The sequence below is a fragment of the Tauraco erythrolophus genome, chromosome 13, assembly GCF_009769465.1.
Source record: "Tauraco erythrolophus isolate bTauEry1 chromosome 13, bTauEry1.pri, whole genome shotgun sequence".
NCBI classification, from domain to species: Eukaryota; Metazoa; Chordata; class Aves; order Musophagiformes; family Musophagidae; genus Tauraco; species Tauraco erythrolophus.
In genome coordinates, this window is record NC_141477.1 from 23,352,423 (window position 1) to 23,371,117 (window position 18,695).

Consider the following 18,695-nt stretch of genomic DNA (forward strand, 5'->3'; position numbering starts at 1 on the left):
GAGCTGGTGCCAGGCTGAGCTGGTGGCTCCTGCATCCCCCAGCATCCCCAGCCGTTCGCTGTTGCCACTCACCAGCTTCTGTCTCCTCCAGGCTCCTGCTCCAGCGCGGCCCCATCCCCCTGCGCACGACCACCCTTCCAAAACCCCCTTTGAGATGGTCCCTTTTTCTTCCCCCTCTCATGCCAATCTCCTGCTTTCTCACCCACCTGGGGCTCTTCAAATCCTCACCAGCCTGAAACGTCCCCCCTGGGGAGCACCGGGCTCATCCCGCTCCTGCATCCCTGGAGCTGCCTTTGGCAGCAGCCGTGGGAGCTCAGGGGTGAGGCAGCCAACCCGGGGCTGCAGGAGCCGGAGCAGGTGGCTCCAAGTTTTTCTATGAAGTAGAATTTAAAGCAGCCCCCCCGGCCCGGAGGGGGGTTCCCATTTGCTGCGCGGGTGAAGCAGCCTCCAGGCTGGCCAGGAGAGCCAGGCTCAGTGCCAACGGGTCACTCCTCTTTCCTGGAAGGGAGAAGGCTGGTGGGTGGATGTTTTTGGAGATGAACCCCAGGAGCCGCCTCGCTGAGCGTGGCGAGAGCCCAGCAGCGCTGGCAACGGGAGACGGGACAGTCGGGGGGAGAGAGCTGGCGGGGGGGCAGGCTGGCCCCGGCCCGGGAGGTGCCCTGGAGGTCCCAGCTCTGCTTGGAGAGGCGCAGGGTGCTCCAGGAGGGTCACCAGGTCCTGATGCTTCATCTCTTCCCCACCCCATAACATCTCCCCTGACGTCACCCTGCCCAGTCCCCGGCGTGAGCTCAGAGGAGGCTTAATGCAAAAAAACAACCAAGAGGCTGAGAAAAGCAAAACAATCCGGGGAATTCGATGCACATTTGGCACGCGCCAAACTGGAAGAGAGTTTTCAGTTTCCCAAACTACCTGGAAACCCAGCAAGTGCTGCTGGAGCCAAACCCACCCAGCGCCCATGGCAGTGGGTGCAGGAGAAGCTCCTGCTCTGGCACATCCCCCCGGCCCCTGCAGACTCCGGGTTCGTTCCCACACTCACACAGATGTTCTCAGCACCCGGCGAAGCTGCCTCGCTGCTTCCTTGTGCAAGAGCAGGTCCTGGCTTTTCTAAACTTGATGTTGATGGAAAGTCCTGAAGATCACAGAATGGTTTGGGCTGGAAGAGACCTCAAAGATCATCCAGTTCCACCCCCCTGCCATGGGCAGGGACACCTTCCCCCAGATCAGGTCGCTCAAAGCCTCATCCAAGATCAACCCAACGGCCACACACGTGACACCCACAGAAACTGAGCATTTTCGTTTCGGAGAGGGACTGGAAGAACCCCCCGGCTCGTGCCCTTCGCCAAGCTGAGAGCTCATGGACACATTACACACAGATTTTTTGGGGAATACCTGCAGAACAGCGCGGCGGAGTGAAGAGGAGGGGGGTGTCTTTAATCAAGGGGGTTTGAAGTCACAACCGTAACCTGCCAGCCCTCACCACCTTCGCTGTCTGCAGCTGCCAGGGATGGAGAAACCAGACTGAGTTGGGCAAGAGCCGAGAGCACAGGCAGGCAACTGCGCCATTTCTCCACCAGAAGACCTGGTCACTGATGGAGCCTCTGTGCCTCAGTTTCCCCACTTGTGGATGTCGGAGTTTGTAAAAGGCTCCAAGACCCTCAGGGAAGAGCTCACTGGGGGTGCCCGTGGCTCAGCCTCACCCGTCTCGGGGTGCATTTCTGGTGGGTGGCACAGACACCTCGAGCCCTGCGCTGTCGTGGATTTGACACCAAAAAGTCTGTGTGTGTGTAAATGCTAATAAAACAATTTGGCACCCGATGGCGTGTAAAGTCGCGGCGCCGGTTGCGTTACTCATCCGGGACACGGTTACTTTGCCGTGCCGTGATTTCTTCCTGCAGCTGCGCGGGCAGAGCCGGGGCCGTGCCAGGGGGAACGCGGGGTGTCAGGGAAGAGGATGGGCACCAAACCTCAGTGCCAGGACACCGGTTACCAGGCAAGTCGTGCAGTGAGAACGTGGTTTGCCTTTCCCGTGCCGAAGGCAGCGCGGGTCAGCCCACCCGCTCCGGGGTGCCTTCCCTGGCCGCCGCCAGCACCGCTCGGGAAAAGGAGAAAAACCACCCCAGAGTGAAAGCTGCTCCGACAGCTCCGAAACCTCCTGCTTTAAAAAAGACCCGGGGGTCGGGGGGGGGTGGGAACTCACAGCCCTAATAACACTTCCAGGTTGACCTCCTTTCTCGGGGCTTCACGGTGAGAAGCGAAGTCCGGGTTTGATCCGGACACGCGCTGCTCCCTACGGACCCTCTTATCTTCGCCGCCGCCGAGCTCCGCTTTCGATTCAGCGCCGGCGAACGCGCCAGCCAAGGGCGTTCCCAGCGCCGAGCGCTGCCCTTTGTCTCAAAATAAATCCTGGGGCTGAAGTCTCTTTTCTCCCCCCTCCTTCTGTTGTTATTAACCGGTTCGTCGCTACTTCCAAGTCTTTTGCTCCCTCCCAAACGAGATCTTGTTTCACTTTCCAGCCCCAAGCAAGTTGGCAGCGGGAAGGAGGAAATCCACACTGAAAAACATGTCAACACCCCAGGAAATCGTTCCTCGGGACACTGTAAATAAAGTGTACAAAGCCAGCCCGGGGCTGTGACCCCACCACTGCACGCACGCAGATGCCACCGGTGCCCAGCGCTCTGCCCGGGGACAGCTCACCCCACCACCGCTGTCCCCCAGGCACTAAATACACCTGGAAAAGCGGAAAATGAAACAGCAAGTAGGATTCAGGTAGCTGCAGGATGCTCGTTAAACCGACGGGAAAACATTCATGCTCCTGCAACATGAGCGAGCAGAGGGAAGTCAGTGCATGCAGCAGCCCGTTCCCACCCATCCCGTCCGTGCCCGCGCTCCCGGAGCAGAGCTGCTCAGCACCTTCCCCAAACGCCTGCAGCCCCACGGGGGCCGGTGCCGAGGTCCCAAAGCAACGACGCTGCGCTGGAGGCGACTTCTCTCCCCTTCCAGAGTGAATCGCCCTTTACTGCCCAGACCTTGGACACGGGGCTGCAGAAGGGGCCAGGCAGGTGCCCACAGCTCAGCCGTCCCTCCCTTTGCCCTGGCAGATGCATCACCACGGCTCCCTGGCACGGGTGCAGGCTCCCCGGGCAGCAACGACAGCTCCCTGCGCTGCCCCGGGGAGGAGCGAGCCGTGCACAAACCAAAACAGCTGAGCCAGCTCCATCCACACGCACGGATCTCATGCGCCACGCTGTTCTCCCCTTTGCTTCCCCAAGTGAGACAAGCTGGAGATACCAGGAAAAAAATCACGGCACTTATTGCCTGCCTGGAGCCAGAGGTCGGGAGGTTTTGGCAACGGGTGACAGAGGGATTTACGAGAGCACCAGCCCCGGCCGTTCGCCCCAGCGCCGCGTGTCTCGCTCGGCTCCGGAGGTCACGGGCTCTGTGTTATTTATCCAGCGCACGGATCATCCAGCGCATGGATCGGCTCCAGCTCCGACTTGCATAACCAGCTGTTTGCTGAACAGGAACCCCAGGGCTCCTCCTGGAGCCGCTCCGGAGGTAAAACCATAGGGAAAACAAGAACTGGACGGGGCAAAACCCTTCGCAGCAGCTCACATCGCCCGGGGAAGGGGAACTGGACCCATCCCAGGCAGCACCAGAAAACGCTGGAGTTAAAAGAACTCGAGTATGGTCTGGCCCCTGCACAGAATCCTTGGTGAGAATTGAACTTATTTTTGTAGGAATTAAAGGAATTCAACCAAAGCAGACAGGGAACGGGCAGGAGCTTCTAGAAGCCACATCTCAGTGGGAAAGGGAGGGCACAGAGCTGCACATCCACACCCGTGCCACCCGGGCACGGGGTGTCTCTGCTGCAGCCGACGCAGTGACTTTGCTGCCAGTTTCCCTCCACGGAGAACCAGAGCTTGGAAACAGCTCTGGAGCCAAAACAAGTGTTTTCTCCACACCGACACCACTGACGTCGGTTAACGGGGTCAGCAGCTTTTCACGCACAGACAGAGCAGCTACGAAGTCGCGCCAAGAGTGCCCGCTCCCACCTCGCCCACGCGTACCCGAGCTCCAGCCGCGGCAGCACGCGTCCTCGTTTGCAGGAAAACTACGTTTCCGTGCTAAAAAGCAGCAAGAAAGGAGAGATCTGCTCAAACAAGAGGCAAAGAAAGGTCTTGTACCACCACAACGTTTCTCTTTTACTCACCCATCGTCACCATGTTTGGTTTGGCACCACGGGGACTTGAAACCCTGCCCGTGCCAACCCCTGGGCCGGGGCAGGACACGAAGCATTTCAAGTTGTGAGCGACTCACGGGCACGCTGAGGTCTTTGTTTCACCTCAGCAGCCACCTCCCGCTGGGCAAAACCACCGCAGACAAAGTCAAACCCAGCGGTAACATCTTGGTTTGACTCAGCTTTGAGCTGTACAAGAACTCAAGACACCACCAGCTCGCCGCCAGGCTGCCGCGGCGGCAGCGGGGACGCGCTGTTGGATGGCTTTGGGAAAACAAACACGCTGCTTCTGCTCCAAGTAGAGATGACGGATTTGTTTATATTTGAGTGAGTTGAAGACTGAGCAAAGTTCCAGCTGACTCCAGCCAGGAGACCCAACTCCCCCACAGGACAACCCATCCCCTCTGCCACCTGGGGCTGCAGGCGCCGGAGACAGGACAAGGGGACTTGTCACCACAGCCTTTGTGGCCGAGGCTGCCCAACAGCCTGCTCCACAGCTGGACCATCAGGAAGCAGTTGGAGCACTCGCCCCGTAATTCTTGGCCACTACTCAAGAGCTGGGTGGTGAGCCAGAGGCAGCCCCGCTGCCACCGACAGCAAAACGACATCCGCTGCCGACCGAAACCACCATGAGCAACATCGACCTCCGAAAGCATTCATATACCTCCAAAATTCCAGTGAATGGTCATAGTTTTATTAACAGGAAAATAATTTGGTAAGATCTGGGAGAGGGACTTGAGGAGCACAGACGTGGAACGAGCGACTCAGCCGACGGCGCTCGGGAAGGGCTTCATTGCATAGTTGTTGGCAAGGGGACGGGCACGGAGCCGTGCGCGGGCACGGAGCCGCGGCAGGGCCGGCCCTGGAGCCGGGACGTGGGGCTGAGGAGTGGAGCGGGCACAGACGTCCCGGGCACAGGGCTCTCCAGCGGGACGTCCTCAGCCACCTGAGGCACCGCTGATTACGGGGCAGGTCGGCTGTGCGGGACCTACCACCATCAGAGGTTACTGGGAAGGGCGGTAAAGGGGGCAGTAACTTGGGCCCCTGCGATTTTGGTGACGTGCTCAAGGGAAATCATGGAGAAGAAAACCTTGGGTATGGAACTAAAAAAGGGATCAGGATGAGAACACGACTGTTAACTCCTCCTGCCGCCTCCTCCGGGTCCTCCTGGCAAGGCAGCAGCGGAGCGACTGAACACATTCACAGAAGGTTCATCAAAATAAGCTTCTTCCCAATCAGAAACTGGGCCGAATTCTAAGGGGATCTGGTCTTCCAGGGGGGTTGTCTTCCTGTGGTTTGTTTTTTTTTTTTTTTCCTCCCAGCAAAACATCCTCAACCAGCCACCTCTTTTCCTCCCCTTCCCTGTTTCGACTTGACAAGGTTCCTGCTTTTCCCAAGTGGCTGATTGGGAACACACCGCCCTGAGTTACAATCGCATCTTTCCGGCACCGCCTGAACGCTGTGTGCAAACTCATCCTTCTCCTTCACAGCTTCTGAAGGTACACACCTTGTTTTCCTCCACGTTAGTGACAAGAGTTCACAGAAAATAAGAAGAGGAGATACAATTCTGTAGCATTTTGCTTTTACTCCTTCATGGAATCTTTCCAATGCGACTTCACAAAAGCAACGTAAATAAAGTCTTTTTTTTTTTCTTCTGAAAAGAAGATTATGTTCCACAGATTATGTAGTGCAATTGGTTATCTGGTAGAAAAAAAATTATCTTCTTCAGCTCCATTGAAGGAAACGCTGAAAACAGTTCTGTGGTCTCAATAAAAATAAGGAAGTATATCCAGGGTCACCTCTACAGTCTGCCTTGTGTTGAACACACACCACCTCCTCGTCAGCCTTCAGTTGAAGAGTATGGAATCGGGGTCCTGGTTAGCCAGCTGTGCGATGTGCTTCAGCACATCCTTTTTGGTAATGATCCCCAGCAGCTTCCTGAAAAACAGAGGCACGTTTTTAGAGCAGACACCGCGGAAGGACCCTTTGCTCTCGCGTAGGGCAACTGTCACCGAAGTGCCTCTTCGGATCATGGCGCTGACACTCCACACGCAGTCTGGTGCTCACAAGCCCCAGGAAACTCCATCAATCAGTATTTCACACCAAAAAAGGGAAGGTTATAACCAAAAGGCAAGTGTTAATGGTTATTAACACCCACCTCCTCCGAAAAGATCAACCTGAACGTCTAGAGCTGCCTTGTAAGTCCTCGCGCTCTCCGCAGCTTTGCTGCCAGAAGGGTGCGGAAAGGCACGCCGGGAGCCAGGGATGGGGCAGGACCACCGGGGAGCGGTGCCCAGCTCTGCACCCACCCGTCAGCAGCCGAAAACCTCAGCTGCTCCGAGCGCGTCGCAGCAGGGAGCGGGGGAAGGACCTGCTCCTGCCACGCTCCAGGGGACAGGTCGCTCGGGTGCCACCTTTGCCCATGCCCCCTTCCCACCTCACCTGGCACGTGGCTTCGGAGCGGCACCAAAGCGAGTTTAAGCAGTTACACAATACACGTGGCCAGGTCTGAGAGGTGGCCGTGAGCCCGTTCCATCGGCGTGAGACCCACCACCACACGGAGCTGCGTCTTCACCTTTATGTCCCTGCTTCGACCGAAAGCGGCTCAGGGGTTCCACCACCGCTTTTTTCCAGGTACCGACGCTCCCGGTGACGCTCAGTGCTCCCCACTCGAAGGAGGGGAGGTTTTGACTCGGGTCTAGGGGCAACCCTGGGACCCCAGGGCTCTGCCCGCAGCGTTCTTACCCATTGTGAGTAACCAGGCACTGGCGCAATCCCAGCTTGCGGAATATATCCACGACGATTTCCATGGGTGTTTGGTCTGTCACGGTGAAAGGACTGAGGTCCAGGATGCTCCTGAGTTTCAGCATGGAGGGGGAGCTTGGAGGCAGCGGAGGAGAGTGGTCAGTGAAATAAATAATTGAAGTGCTCACAATCCCATCCTGCTTCTTCCGGGCATTTTCTGGAAGAAGAAACATTTCATTAAGCGTCATCCCTCCTTTCCTTTCCCAAACTGAAGAGCAAACCCTTTTCTCTCTCTGCCCACGCTGGGATGGCCTTAAAGGTCATAGAATCATAGACTGGTTTGGGTTGGAAGGGACCTTAAAGATCATCTAGTTCCAACCCCCTGCCATAGGCAGGGACACCCTCCACTACATCAGGTTGCCCAAAGCCTCATCCAACCTGGCCTTGAACACTGCCAGGGATGGGGCAGCCACAACTTCTCTGGGCAACCTGTGCCAGTGCCTCAGCACCCTCAGAGTGAAAAATTTCTTTCTTATATCTAAGAAGATAGAGAAGAGGTCCGTTCCTTCCCTCCACTCACACCACTTCTCCAGGCAATCAACGACCCAAGGAGGGTGCGACACGTTTCCATCCTCCTTCCAATAACTACAGCGTAACCTCTAAGGACCCCGAAGCCTCACCCCGGGGTGAGATGGGCACACACTCTGCCCAACGCCGGGGCTGCTGCACATCTCCACATTTTGCTCTGGCCGTGTAAACACAAATTCTGGAGATCTTTAACTTCCCAGCTTTAAGAGGAGGTCGATAAAATGCTTTGTACTTTAAGTCACCAACTTGGGTCCCATGCAGAGTAGCCAAATAAATATTTTTAAGCACTTAAGCTGCTGGCGCAGGCTCCACGCCCACGACTAGAGTCCAGAACAGCAAACAAGTTAAGCACTCGGCATCACTCCGGTGCCGACACCAGCCCATCGCACCCCTGCTCCAGGGCCAGTCTGGGTGTCCGCCACATCGCAGCTCCGGTTTGGCATCTACGTTCCACGACTTGCTGCGAAGGGGTTCGCCTGGCAGCCCAACACCAGACTGGATATTCGGAGCTGCCCATCAGAAGCTAAATCCCATCCCGTGGCACAAACAGGGCATTACCCTGCACGTCCTGGGGAAGAGATTACTCTTCACGAGTCCTTGGGGATTCAAACCAAGACAAACACAAGAATTTGGGGTCACACCACGCAGCTGCCTCACAGAAGGAAGGCAATGCAAGTAGCTCCAACATGAGAGTGCCCTTGTTTCTGTATTTCAGGGCATATTGTCTTTAAGCACTTGGGCAGATGCTTACCCGAAGAACGAGAGCAATATTCACGCGCTCCAAAAGACTGCACTGCACATCCTAAAAACTGACACCGACCCTGAAAACTTACCTTAAAAGAGAGGGGGAACACACGGGGCTGATTTGTAGCTGCTGGCAACTCAACTCTAAAACCTACCCTAGCTCTGCCGTGGGACCACGCCAGCCTGGGACCATGCGTTCAACCACGCGCCGGAGAACACACCGCGATGCTGTTTCCAAAGGAGCTCAACTCACACCTCAGGTGGAAATCGCACTGAGCGACACCAGCACACCCAGTCCTGCCAGCACCGCGCACCACCGGCCTCACAGCCACCGACGCACGAGTGAACGGTGTGCAAGACCAGGCCGGCTGCCATGAAGGGAGATGGAAGGTTTGAACATTAGCATGGGTATTTATAGGTTTGACAGCACCACCTTAGAAGTGACCCAATATTCCACAACCCATTGACCAACCAGACTTCTCCTCAATGAAATAAAATAAGGTTTGAGACGTTAACAGTTAAGAAAACTTTCCACATCCAGTCATCCACGAAGTCAGGAAAGCTTAGTTCTTGCTGGCAAGAAGTCTCACGCTCCACAACCGTGCCCTAAGGCCTGTGAATTCGGCAGAGCCACACTAATCGCACCGGGAGAGCCATCCTGTCCTTCCCGCTCGATGCACGCAGACCCCACGCGGCTCGGGGAGGGGGATGCAGGCATCAGTGAGCACAGCCACCATCACTACTGGGTGTTTAAGCTCATCAAGTAGATTACAGCTGGTGCCATTGAAGGCCTCTAACAGCATCGTTCACTCAGACAGCATCTTGCCTCTTACCGATTGAAATGATGAGGTCTCTCCTGAGGACGAATCCAACAAGCCTCTGGGACTCCCGCGACACCACCACCGGATAGCCACTGTACGTGGTCTCGTTGATGATGGTCTCAACATCTTCTACGGTCATGCTGTCCTGAGTGATGACAGTCAGAGAAGGATCGTTCCTCCGTGGCCTCATTACGTCCATCGCGAGGGTCTTGTGCGAGAACTCTTCCTTGGCTTCCAAGAAAGGGTATCCATTGAGGCGAATATGGGCATCGTAAATGCCTTCCCGCCCAATGGCATCAGCCACCCACTTGCTGGTCATGGCTGCTGCCATCAAAGGAACGATGTATTCCAGTCCACCCGTGAGCTCAAACATAATGACCACCAGCGACACAGTCATTCGGGTCACCCCACCTGCAAACAGAACACAGGAAGACAGATGACATGAACAGGTAATTTCGGGGGTTTCCAGGCAGGAGAGCTGTTCTGAGGTTTGCTCCAGCTGTCCTCTGCCAACGCATCTAGAGAAGGTCTTGTATCAGCAAGAGGTTGCACTGTTGGACTCCTACATCACACTCAGCATCGCAGCAGAAGCCAAACACGAGCAGACCACAGCACTGAAACCACCCGTCCCCTCCAGAACATCCTGCCATGAGCTGCCTTGTAAGGATTTGCTGCATGGTTTTGACGGGTCCGAAGCAACCTTAGAAGATGGCTAACCTTCTCTCGTGTTACTTAGCCAGCTGCAAAATGGTCTGGCCGTGCCACGGAAGGGCCTTACACACACCTGCGTGGGCAGATCCATGAAACGGGACCTCTGACCAGCTGTACGTGAAACGCCGGTGCCATCCCGGCACCCTCTGGTTACCAGCACTGACTCTCCAAGAGCAGCAGCTTCAGACAACTTTCCTGTCAAGTTCACCGACTTCCAGCCAGCCATTTTGTCTGCTGTTCATTACACTTTTGTAGGTTTTCAACACTCAAACCATTGAGGCGTTTCAAGAGAAGACAGACGAGTCTTCTTAAACATTGACATCATTTTTTTATAACAGCAATTTGTCTTGGCATACTTTAATTGTGCTTTTGAGATTCAAGTCCCAAAGCTACTCCCCAATATTTGAGGGGGGTTTTGCTCCAATAACCATCTCCTAAAGGAGCACACATCATTTAGTACTGTCCAGCCGTAACACAACAGTTCATGAAGCAGAACTGTGTTTCTTTTCCACCAATTGCACGCAAACAATCCCTCCTAAAAAGGCCAAGGATCGGTTTTGGCAGCATGCTTTTGTTGTGCCCGAAATGAGAGTTTCTCCTGACACACTACACTAGTCCCTTAAGAGTTAAACATATTATTCCATGGAGGAGGGGATTGGGAATTACAGTGAAAGTGAAGTTCAGTCACGTGCACTCAACTTCTCAAATTCAGCCAAGCGGAAGAAGTGTTACCAAAAACCAGAGCACTTGAAAGAAGAGTTGCACCATCAGATTTGAGGCCAGACAGGAAGCAAAATGAATTCAAAACCCACAGAAAACATCAAAAGTCCCTGGCCAGTCTCGTTTGTTCTGGCTGCCCGTTCAGGAGACTCCCCTGAAACCTGTCGTGTCCATCCAACGACACGTCGGTGCTGGCAGAAGGGTGGCAACGGGATGAGAAACACATCGCGCGTTGTGCTGCAAAGTTCTTGAGATGAAGCCAGTTTCCATGGGCACCCACGACCCAACGCACAGCCCCGACTTCAGGAGCCATCCCGCTTACCCAGGCACGCGGCGGCCCCGACCATGGCGTAGAGGCCCGGGGTGATGCAGTCGGCTCCCTGGCTGCACCAGCCGCTGAAGATGGCCCAGTCGTGGTGGTAGTACGCCAGCTGCTCCATGGCTACTCCCAGCAGCCTGCCCGCTATGGCCCCCACTGCCATGCTGGGGATGAAGAGACCCGAGGGCACCTGTGAAAACACCCATCGGTAAACGTGCCGCTCCAAGGACTGGTGACGGGAGCAACCCCCAGCAGAGCCCCTGCCAGCGAGATCCACCACTGCGCTCCAGCTATCCCAGGATCCCGAAAGCTCCTGCTCTTTGGAGTCAGAATCTGCCCCCCTCTCCTTTACACATTTGTCATACAGCTTTCTCACACGTCGTACGTCCTTCTCACGGACTTGCTGATTGCCCTTGAACGTCAGCGACCACCTCATGGCAACAGTGACGCCCAAACCTCTGCGGTGGGGTCACCTTTCTGGACGGACCACTGGAGGACGGTGGGGCAGGCGGAGATGCTCAGCTCCACCTGCTGAACCCCACTGCAGGAAAGTTCAGAGCTGGGCACTGTATCCACAGCTCAGGGGGCTGCCACCAGGCAGGTTCAGAACCATCTGACCAAGGCACAGCTATGGGAAGTGAGCACTTACAAATCAAGGTAGCGACTGCTTTGCAATTCGCTGTTGCATATACACCAAAAAGGCTTAAGGCAGGACAATTTAGAAGCATTCTGTGTTTGGAAAATGGGGCATGAAGTGCCCCCAAGACACCAGCTTCAGTGACCACACCTGGTGCCCGCACTGAAGCTAAAAGGTTTCTGCTGCCCTCAGCTACGAGCACCAGAACAGACAACTGCAGTCCATCACCTACCCTGAGACTTGGGGTTCCTGCAGAGGATGAGAAGAACACGAGCTCCATTACAGGCAAATTCTCACCTTCATGCCAAAGGTGAAGATGGTGATGAAGACTTTCATCACGAGGGCCAGAGCCAGCTGCCACATGGCTGTGTAAACTCCTGGGCCAGCCGCTCGGTCTGGCAGGTCGTCCCCTTTGGTGCTGTTGAAATCGTTCACGTACTCGCAGAGCTTGGACGAGTCCAGAATCCCACAGTCGTTGAAGAGCTCAGAGATCAGTTCGCTGGTGCTCATCCTGGTGTACTCGTTGGGGAAGGCCAGCACGGCCGTGATGGCGGTCACCACGAACACCTCCAGCACGGGGTATTTACCGAGCTTGGTCGTCTTGCGGCGCCTGCACCAGGCAATGTTGCTGCGAATGAAGAAAGCTCCCCAAAGCCCACCGAATATTCCCAGAAGGATGAAGGGCACGAGCTCCAGAAGGTGCCACGGCATGTGAAACTCCACGTAGAAGAGAACCAGGCGGCTGTTCCCAAAAGGGTTGATGGAGCGTAGGGTAAACGCGGCAACCAGAGCAGCAAAGAAGGATCGCCACAGTGTCTTGAGGGGAAAGTAGTAACTGACCTAAGGAGGAAAAAAAAGAACTATTGGCCTTCATGCTCTGCAGAGTCCGAAGAGCAGTGCCTGCCACAGCTGCCACCACGACTATAGCTCAGATGAGCAAAACCATCTTAGAATCATAGAATGGTTAGGGCTGGAAGGGACCTTCAAAGGTCATCTAGTCCAACCCCCCTGCAAGGAACAGGGATATCTCCAACTAGATCAGGTTGCTCAGGGCCTCATCCAACCGGGCCTTGAACGTCTCCAGGGATGGAGCATCTTATTCCTCCTCCGAGCTCAGCCCTGAAGCAAGCAGCAGTGACCCATTTCACATCTGGATCAAAAGAACGAGGATTACAAGTTCCTTGGGAAGAAAAGGGGTTTGATAAGCCGGATAAGTTTGTTCCCAGGTACCCTGGGACAGAGTTGTCAGGAAAGAGCGGATACACGGAGAACACGACAGAGGCTGTGAGCAGTCAGCGTTGCTGAGCACGGACAGACCAATAAACAGCACCAGGTTTATTGCAAAGCTACAGAAAAGCATCACCCAAAAATAAATTCTCCAGTATGGGTAAGAATTACCTGAAACCCCAAAAAACTTTTAGGTTGCTTGGCCTTGTTAATACACCACCAATCAGTATTCAACAGGGTCTCCTTCCCACACCCAAGCAGCCACGAGCGGGCCGTATTTTTAAACCAGCAGGGTCAGTTCTTGCAATGAAACAGCTCGCCCCGAGCCAATAGAAAACGCTGGTGTTACCTCTTCCAGGCTGAAGAGCACCCCTCCGATCGGCGCGCCGAAAGCCACGGACACACCAGCAGCTGCCGCTGCTGATAAAACCTAAGAGAGAAACCAAAAAACAGTCAGGCGTTTTCAGTCCCCCCGACCTTCCCTCTTTTTTTGTTTGCCTTCACTTAGATTTATACAATTTTAATCTCCAGAGAGTGCACGGCAAGCCAGGGCCTGACCTGTTTTAAAGACAGCAGGGAAAAGATGGTGCGAGCCAATTCCCTAGGGAGAAGGGGTGCAAGGAGCTACAAAAACATTAGTTTTAGCATTTCAACAGTCCCAGCCCCGAATCCATAGAAGCAGCATCACTGGCAGTTCCCTTTCTCCATTTCAGCTGATTTCACGCTGCGCTTTCACCTCAGCTCCAGCTCCGGTAGAACGCAACAGCCGCCATCTCGCCTCCCAGAACACACCGGCTCTTCCCACGTTGGCCTGTCTCACATCCCCACCGCTTCTCAGGAGAGGGTCACGCAGCGTAACTGGAGGTGCTGCGAGGCCACCCCAAACCCTGCTGCCCATGGGGCAGATTCTGTCGGGTTTGGTTTAGCAGGAGGTGAATTGGCCAATGTGACTCTACGCATCTCATGTTCACCGTCCTCCAGCGACTTGTCCAGGGAAAAGCCTTACAGCTCCCTTCGGTGCGGAAGCACTCACCAGCTCCGCACTAGGTGGCAGTTTGGTTCTTACACCCTCCCCATCATGTGTCCCTGGAAGCAAAGCCCTTCGTTCTACTCCTACGGCCAAGTCCAGGTCCCTCAAACAGGCCCAACTCGGCGCGCGGAGTCGCACGGTAAACACAAACACGCGTTGCGGCACCGGGTCTGCAGCAGGTTAGTGCCAGCAAACGCTCCCAGCACAGACAGAACACCACCCTGTGCTGGGAGATGCTGTGGTGTCACTCCCTAACCCAGATGGCTTTGGCTCCAGCCGTGTGCTGCGCTGAAGCACGGCGAGAACGTGCCAGAACACAACGATTCACGTTCAGCACGCGGCGCCAGACCCACCGGTCTCCCCGCACCACCACCGCTGTCCCTCCGTACCTCTCTGCGCTTCGCTTCGTTCTTCCTGTATTTGGTGAAGAGATGACACAAGATGTTCCCACAGCAGCAGGCGACGTGCACCAGGGGCCCCTCCTTGCCCAGGCTCAGCCCAGAGGACACCGCCAACACCAAGGTGATGGTTTTGATGATCAGCGTCCACTTGCCCAGGTAGCCTCTAATGATGAAACCACTTAAGATAGTTTTGATCTGGAAGTCAAGCACACAAAGCTCTACAGGCCTTCATTCGAGCCCTGGTCAGAGCTCCTGTTTTACTAGGTGCTCCCAGTCCTGCTCTCAGCTTCCCACTACAGCTTCCAGAGTCCCTCCCCAGCTATCAGAAGTAACGTACAATCCGTAAAAAATATTCCTTTGTGTAAAGGCAGAAACAGCTGTTTGAGTCCTTCCTCCAGGGCTACTCTCCCTGCTGAAAAGCAAATCTGAGGGCAGCTTTTGTAGCCCGTCTTACACAAACAGCGTTTGTACCTCCTGCAGCAAACACCAAAATATTTCAGTTTTTAAAGGGATCCCATGGAGGCTTCAGTATCAGACGGGTTTCAGTAAGTCTGGCAAAAAGTGTGTATTAAGACACTGTCTAAAGTGCAAGAAATTATCATTCCATAGCAGGCACGTGTCATCTTTGGATGGTGGATCCCTATCCCACCTTAAAAAAAAAACACCCGCTTTCAGTCTCACTCACCTCTGGGATTCCTGAGCCACAGGCATAAGGAGCAAACCCCTTCACCAGCAACACGGCCAGAAGGGAGAATAGCAAGGCCCAGATCACGTACATGAAGTAGTTGAGAATATAGGCAAAAGCTCCCTGAAACGCAGAGAAATGTACTCAAATGAGATCATTCCGACCGAGATCGCCTCCAACCCGCGGGCGGCACAGCGGGCCAGCTCATGTGCAGTTATCAGCCCAAAACGAAGAGAACTACAGGAAGCCTGAGGGTTTCAAGGCCAGGTTGGACGAGGCCCTGAGCAACCTGATCTAGTTGGAGATATCCCTGTTCCTTGCAGGGGGGTTGGACTAGATGACCTTTGAAGGTCCCTTCCAGCCCTGACCATTCTGTGATTCTATAAGTTACACCTGCTGGGTTACGGGGATACGAACCGACCGTGTCTCCAAAGAGCAAATTATTTAGATACAACACACAAAACAGCAAACAAGGTCCATGAGCGGCTTGGTACTGGGACAAGCCTTGTCCCAGTCAAGGGGGCTGCTCCACTGAACAGAGCTGCCAGAAACACAAGACTTGAGCTCATCCGGCATTCCTCTAAAACGTCCACGGGGAAAACGCCCTCCCAGCAGCACATCTCAGACACATGGCTACAACACGGCGCCTGTAAACGTGTCAGTGTTCTGCCTCTGCCCATCCCCTCCGCGGGCAACGCTTCCGTAACTTGTTGGAGTTTATTCACGCCCTTGGAAGACCCCAACGATGAACGTTAAACCCCTGAACCACCCAGAGCTTGTGGCATATACACCCACACCACCAGGAAGGGACGATACGGGCTGGGGAAACGGGACACTGGGCAGCAAACCCAGTCGTAGGCACACGTCACCTCTCCATGGCCAAGGATCAGCTGGGACCAGCTCTTCCACTCGGGGCACTTGTCTCTGTCCGTGAAGGTGGTGTTGGATTTCCAGCAGCAGTGCTCGTGGTTAAACCAGAAGCCTGCTAAACACACGCCTTCCTTCAGGTCTGTCATCCAGTGCGCAGAAATGTCGATCAGACCCGCTAAGGAACCTACGTTAAAGAGAAAAATAATTTAAAAACTTAATAGTCATCTTCTGCAGATTCAAATATCTGAAGGTTACAGTCTGCCCTCCTGGGTTTTGACTCCCCTATCAGCAAATAGAGCAGTACTGGTACTTTTTACTACAATTAATTTTTATTCTAGAGAGCGCTAAATGGGAAGATTTGCTTACGTATATATATGGAAAAGAGCAGGTCAGGAAACGGAGCATGACTGACAATATTTCAAAGGCTGACCACGGCGAACCGCATTCAAACCCACCCTACACCACCAGAAATTAACTCTTCCCAACCCCACTGAAAGAGCACTTATGAAATATGGTGCAGGAAGCAGTCTGAGAGGCAGAGGGGGATGAATCACATCGCTGGAGGACGCAGACAAAACACGTCACCGGTCTCCAGCAGCAGAGCTGGAATCCCAGTGTCACACTAACGACTAAGACTGACGGGAATAACTTTGAATTTGGGGAAAAACATCACCAATCCCAATTTAAAAAAAAAAAAAAAAGGGGGGGGAAAGTTACAACTGCGCCAAGTGAAACAAAGCAAAGCAGAGTGCCAGTACAGAAAGTAATTCAGCTTTTAAAAGAGGATTCTTGAAGCACGTTCTTATTTTCCCTGTTAAGAATAACTCCTGCAATCCCCAAAGATAAACGCTGCAGTCAGCTCTGCTCTCGACTAAAACGCCACATCAACAGAGGCCACCAGCAGAGACCTCTGATCTGTAGGAGCAAGCGCTGGCACAAGCTCCAGAGGTAGCAATAAATATTTAGCAAATCCTCCAGTTAATGAAAAACTGGCCAGCAGCTTTCCTGCATAAATATTAACAGAAGGTTTAACCTCGTTCCCAGTGATGAATGCTTAGCTGCCTTCCATCGGGAAGATCTGTATCCAACCGACCTACGTGTGCTGCTCCGGGTCCAAAGTTTGCTCCTGCAGTCACTGAAAAGCTCTCAGCCAGCCAACCTCTGCAAGAAGCCTGACTTCCCGAGAAACACCTCCGACTTCTTACAGCTTAGGGAGGGGTGCAAGAGAAAGTCTTGCTAGCATTCCTTGGCACCTTGGCATTCACCTCTCCAGTGTCAATGAAGAGTGTTCAGCAAAGACGACGTACAGCACTACACTATCCTCTGACCCAGCATTTTGATCCACTCTGATGATTTGTTTATGAATTTTATTTATTTACTTATTTCAGAGCACTGTACCAGCAGCAGATCCAGAGCAGCATCCAGGACAGCTTCCAGTCTCAGTTTTGTATCTGGCTATTTACACAAACACAGCCTCAAAGCACATGAACGCAACTTTCCATAAATAATTGTAAAGCAACTTTCCATAAATTGTAAAGCAGCAGCAGAGCCACAAACGTGAGTGCAGCCTCTCGACACAGCCCTGGCTCCAGGGGCAAAACCCCTCCTGCTCCAGGGACGTGCCAGCATTTGTAGCAGAAATGGACACTAACGCTGCGGCGCAGAACCAGGACTTCGTTTTAACCCGCAGTTTGCTCTTACCTGCCAACAACCCAATGAGAAGCATCAACAACCAGCCAGAAAAGGCATCGCTCACGCTGTGTATCAGTGCCCAGGTGGACTCTTTGCTTCTACTGGTGATCTAGAAAAGATTTTTCAAAAAGAAACAACAGTCTGTCAAAACACTGATTTACTTTGGTGTAAACGCTCTAAAAACTGCACGGTGACGTTGTTAGCGGAAGGTGGCCCCTAACGTTCAAAACAGCTGTCGTGGCGTATTCCGCTTTGAGGGGCAAGAGAAAAAGCATCAGGCAGCGGCTGCTCTGACAGCTGGCACAGTCAGTGCAGCTCTGGTTAGGAGATGTACAAGAATGGATCAAGGATACTTGCATTTTTCCCATAAAAAAAAGAAAGTATTCAGGTAAAGCTTTCCTCCTAGGTGTCTTCTGCACAAAACCAAGACAAAATCCATCCCTTAACCTTCTAAAGCCATTACTCGTTAGCGACAGCAAGTCGCCCATATCCTGATGCCACAAGCGAATCTGAACAGTGAAGAAACCTTGAAGCTCTTCGCCCCCAGCAGTTTCTCAATCCCACCGCACGGGTACCGGTGCCACCGACGGCGAGAGCGAAGAGCAGCTGTGACCAGCGTGTCACAGCCGCCGGGCACTGCCCCGACAGCCCGACGCAAACCAGACGTTGTGCTGCTCAGCTGGATGCCAGGCAGGTCACAGGTGTAATGCCAACACAGAGGAACGGTCCAACTGGGACCGGGCTGTGCTGGTGGCACCGGAACGCGGGACTCGGACCCGTTGGAGATGCCCTGGCAGGGTGAGCTCCTCGGAGGCGCTGGCGGGGACGGGTGAAGCCCGTGAGCCTCAGTGCTTCTGACAGGCGGACAAAAGGGTGAGAGAACAGCTTTGTGCGCCCCGATTCCCCCGGCTGCCTCTCCCAAGGGAAACATTCCAGTACACCGCTGTTATTCCCAGATAAAAAGGCACGTTGATGTAAACAACTAATACTCACTAAACGAGGAATAAAGTCAGAATCCTTTCTGCCTGAATGAGGGATGTTCAGTTTTTTCCCCTCTGGATTTCTGGCTTTCAATCACCGCCTTGATCCTGCGTAGCACTGCTGCCGAGCCGAGGCAGGGCTGGGGTGGGTGCCACGACTAACAACTGTTTCCTTTAGATTTCTTTTCGTTGGACCAACCCTACACCTCTTTGGCCAGCAGTAACTTCTGCCTTGACCCGATTTCAACCTCTTTCCATAAAGACAGAAGTGGCCTTTTTATACGAGCA

The 18,695-nt window shown here is 54.0% G+C and overlaps 1 protein-coding gene across 7 annotated transcripts in view; it reads right to left on the reverse strand.

Moving 5' to 3' along the window:
• Window positions 1-4,926: 4,926 nt before the first annotated feature.
• LOC104382843 (Cl-/H+ antiporter 5) overlaps window positions 4,927-18,695 on the reverse strand; it is a 38,112-nt gene continuing 24,343 nt past the window's right edge. For all 7 annotated transcript variants that reach the window (XM_086619792.1, XM_086619791.1, XM_009990880.2 and 4 more), the window contains 10 exons: window positions 17,437-17,536; window positions 15,735-15,919; window positions 14,866-14,988; window positions 14,169-14,375; window positions 13,099-13,179; window positions 11,820-12,362; window positions 10,889-11,075; window positions 9,148-9,546; window positions 6,983-7,199; window positions 4,927-6,175 (listed from right to left, as the gene is read on the reverse strand). In XM_086619792.1, the coding sequence (XP_086475918.1) occupies window positions 6,085-6,175; window positions 6,983-7,199; window positions 9,148-9,546; window positions 10,889-11,075; window positions 11,820-12,362; window positions 13,099-13,179; window positions 14,169-14,375; window positions 14,866-14,988; window positions 15,735-15,919; window positions 17,437-17,536 (2,133 nt within the window). In that variant the 3' untranslated portion in view covers window positions 4,927-6,084. The remainder of the gene's footprint in view (window positions 6,176-6,982; window positions 7,200-9,147; window positions 9,547-10,888; window positions 11,076-11,819; window positions 12,363-13,098; window positions 13,180-14,168; window positions 14,376-14,865; window positions 14,989-15,734; window positions 15,920-17,436; window positions 17,537-18,695) is intronic.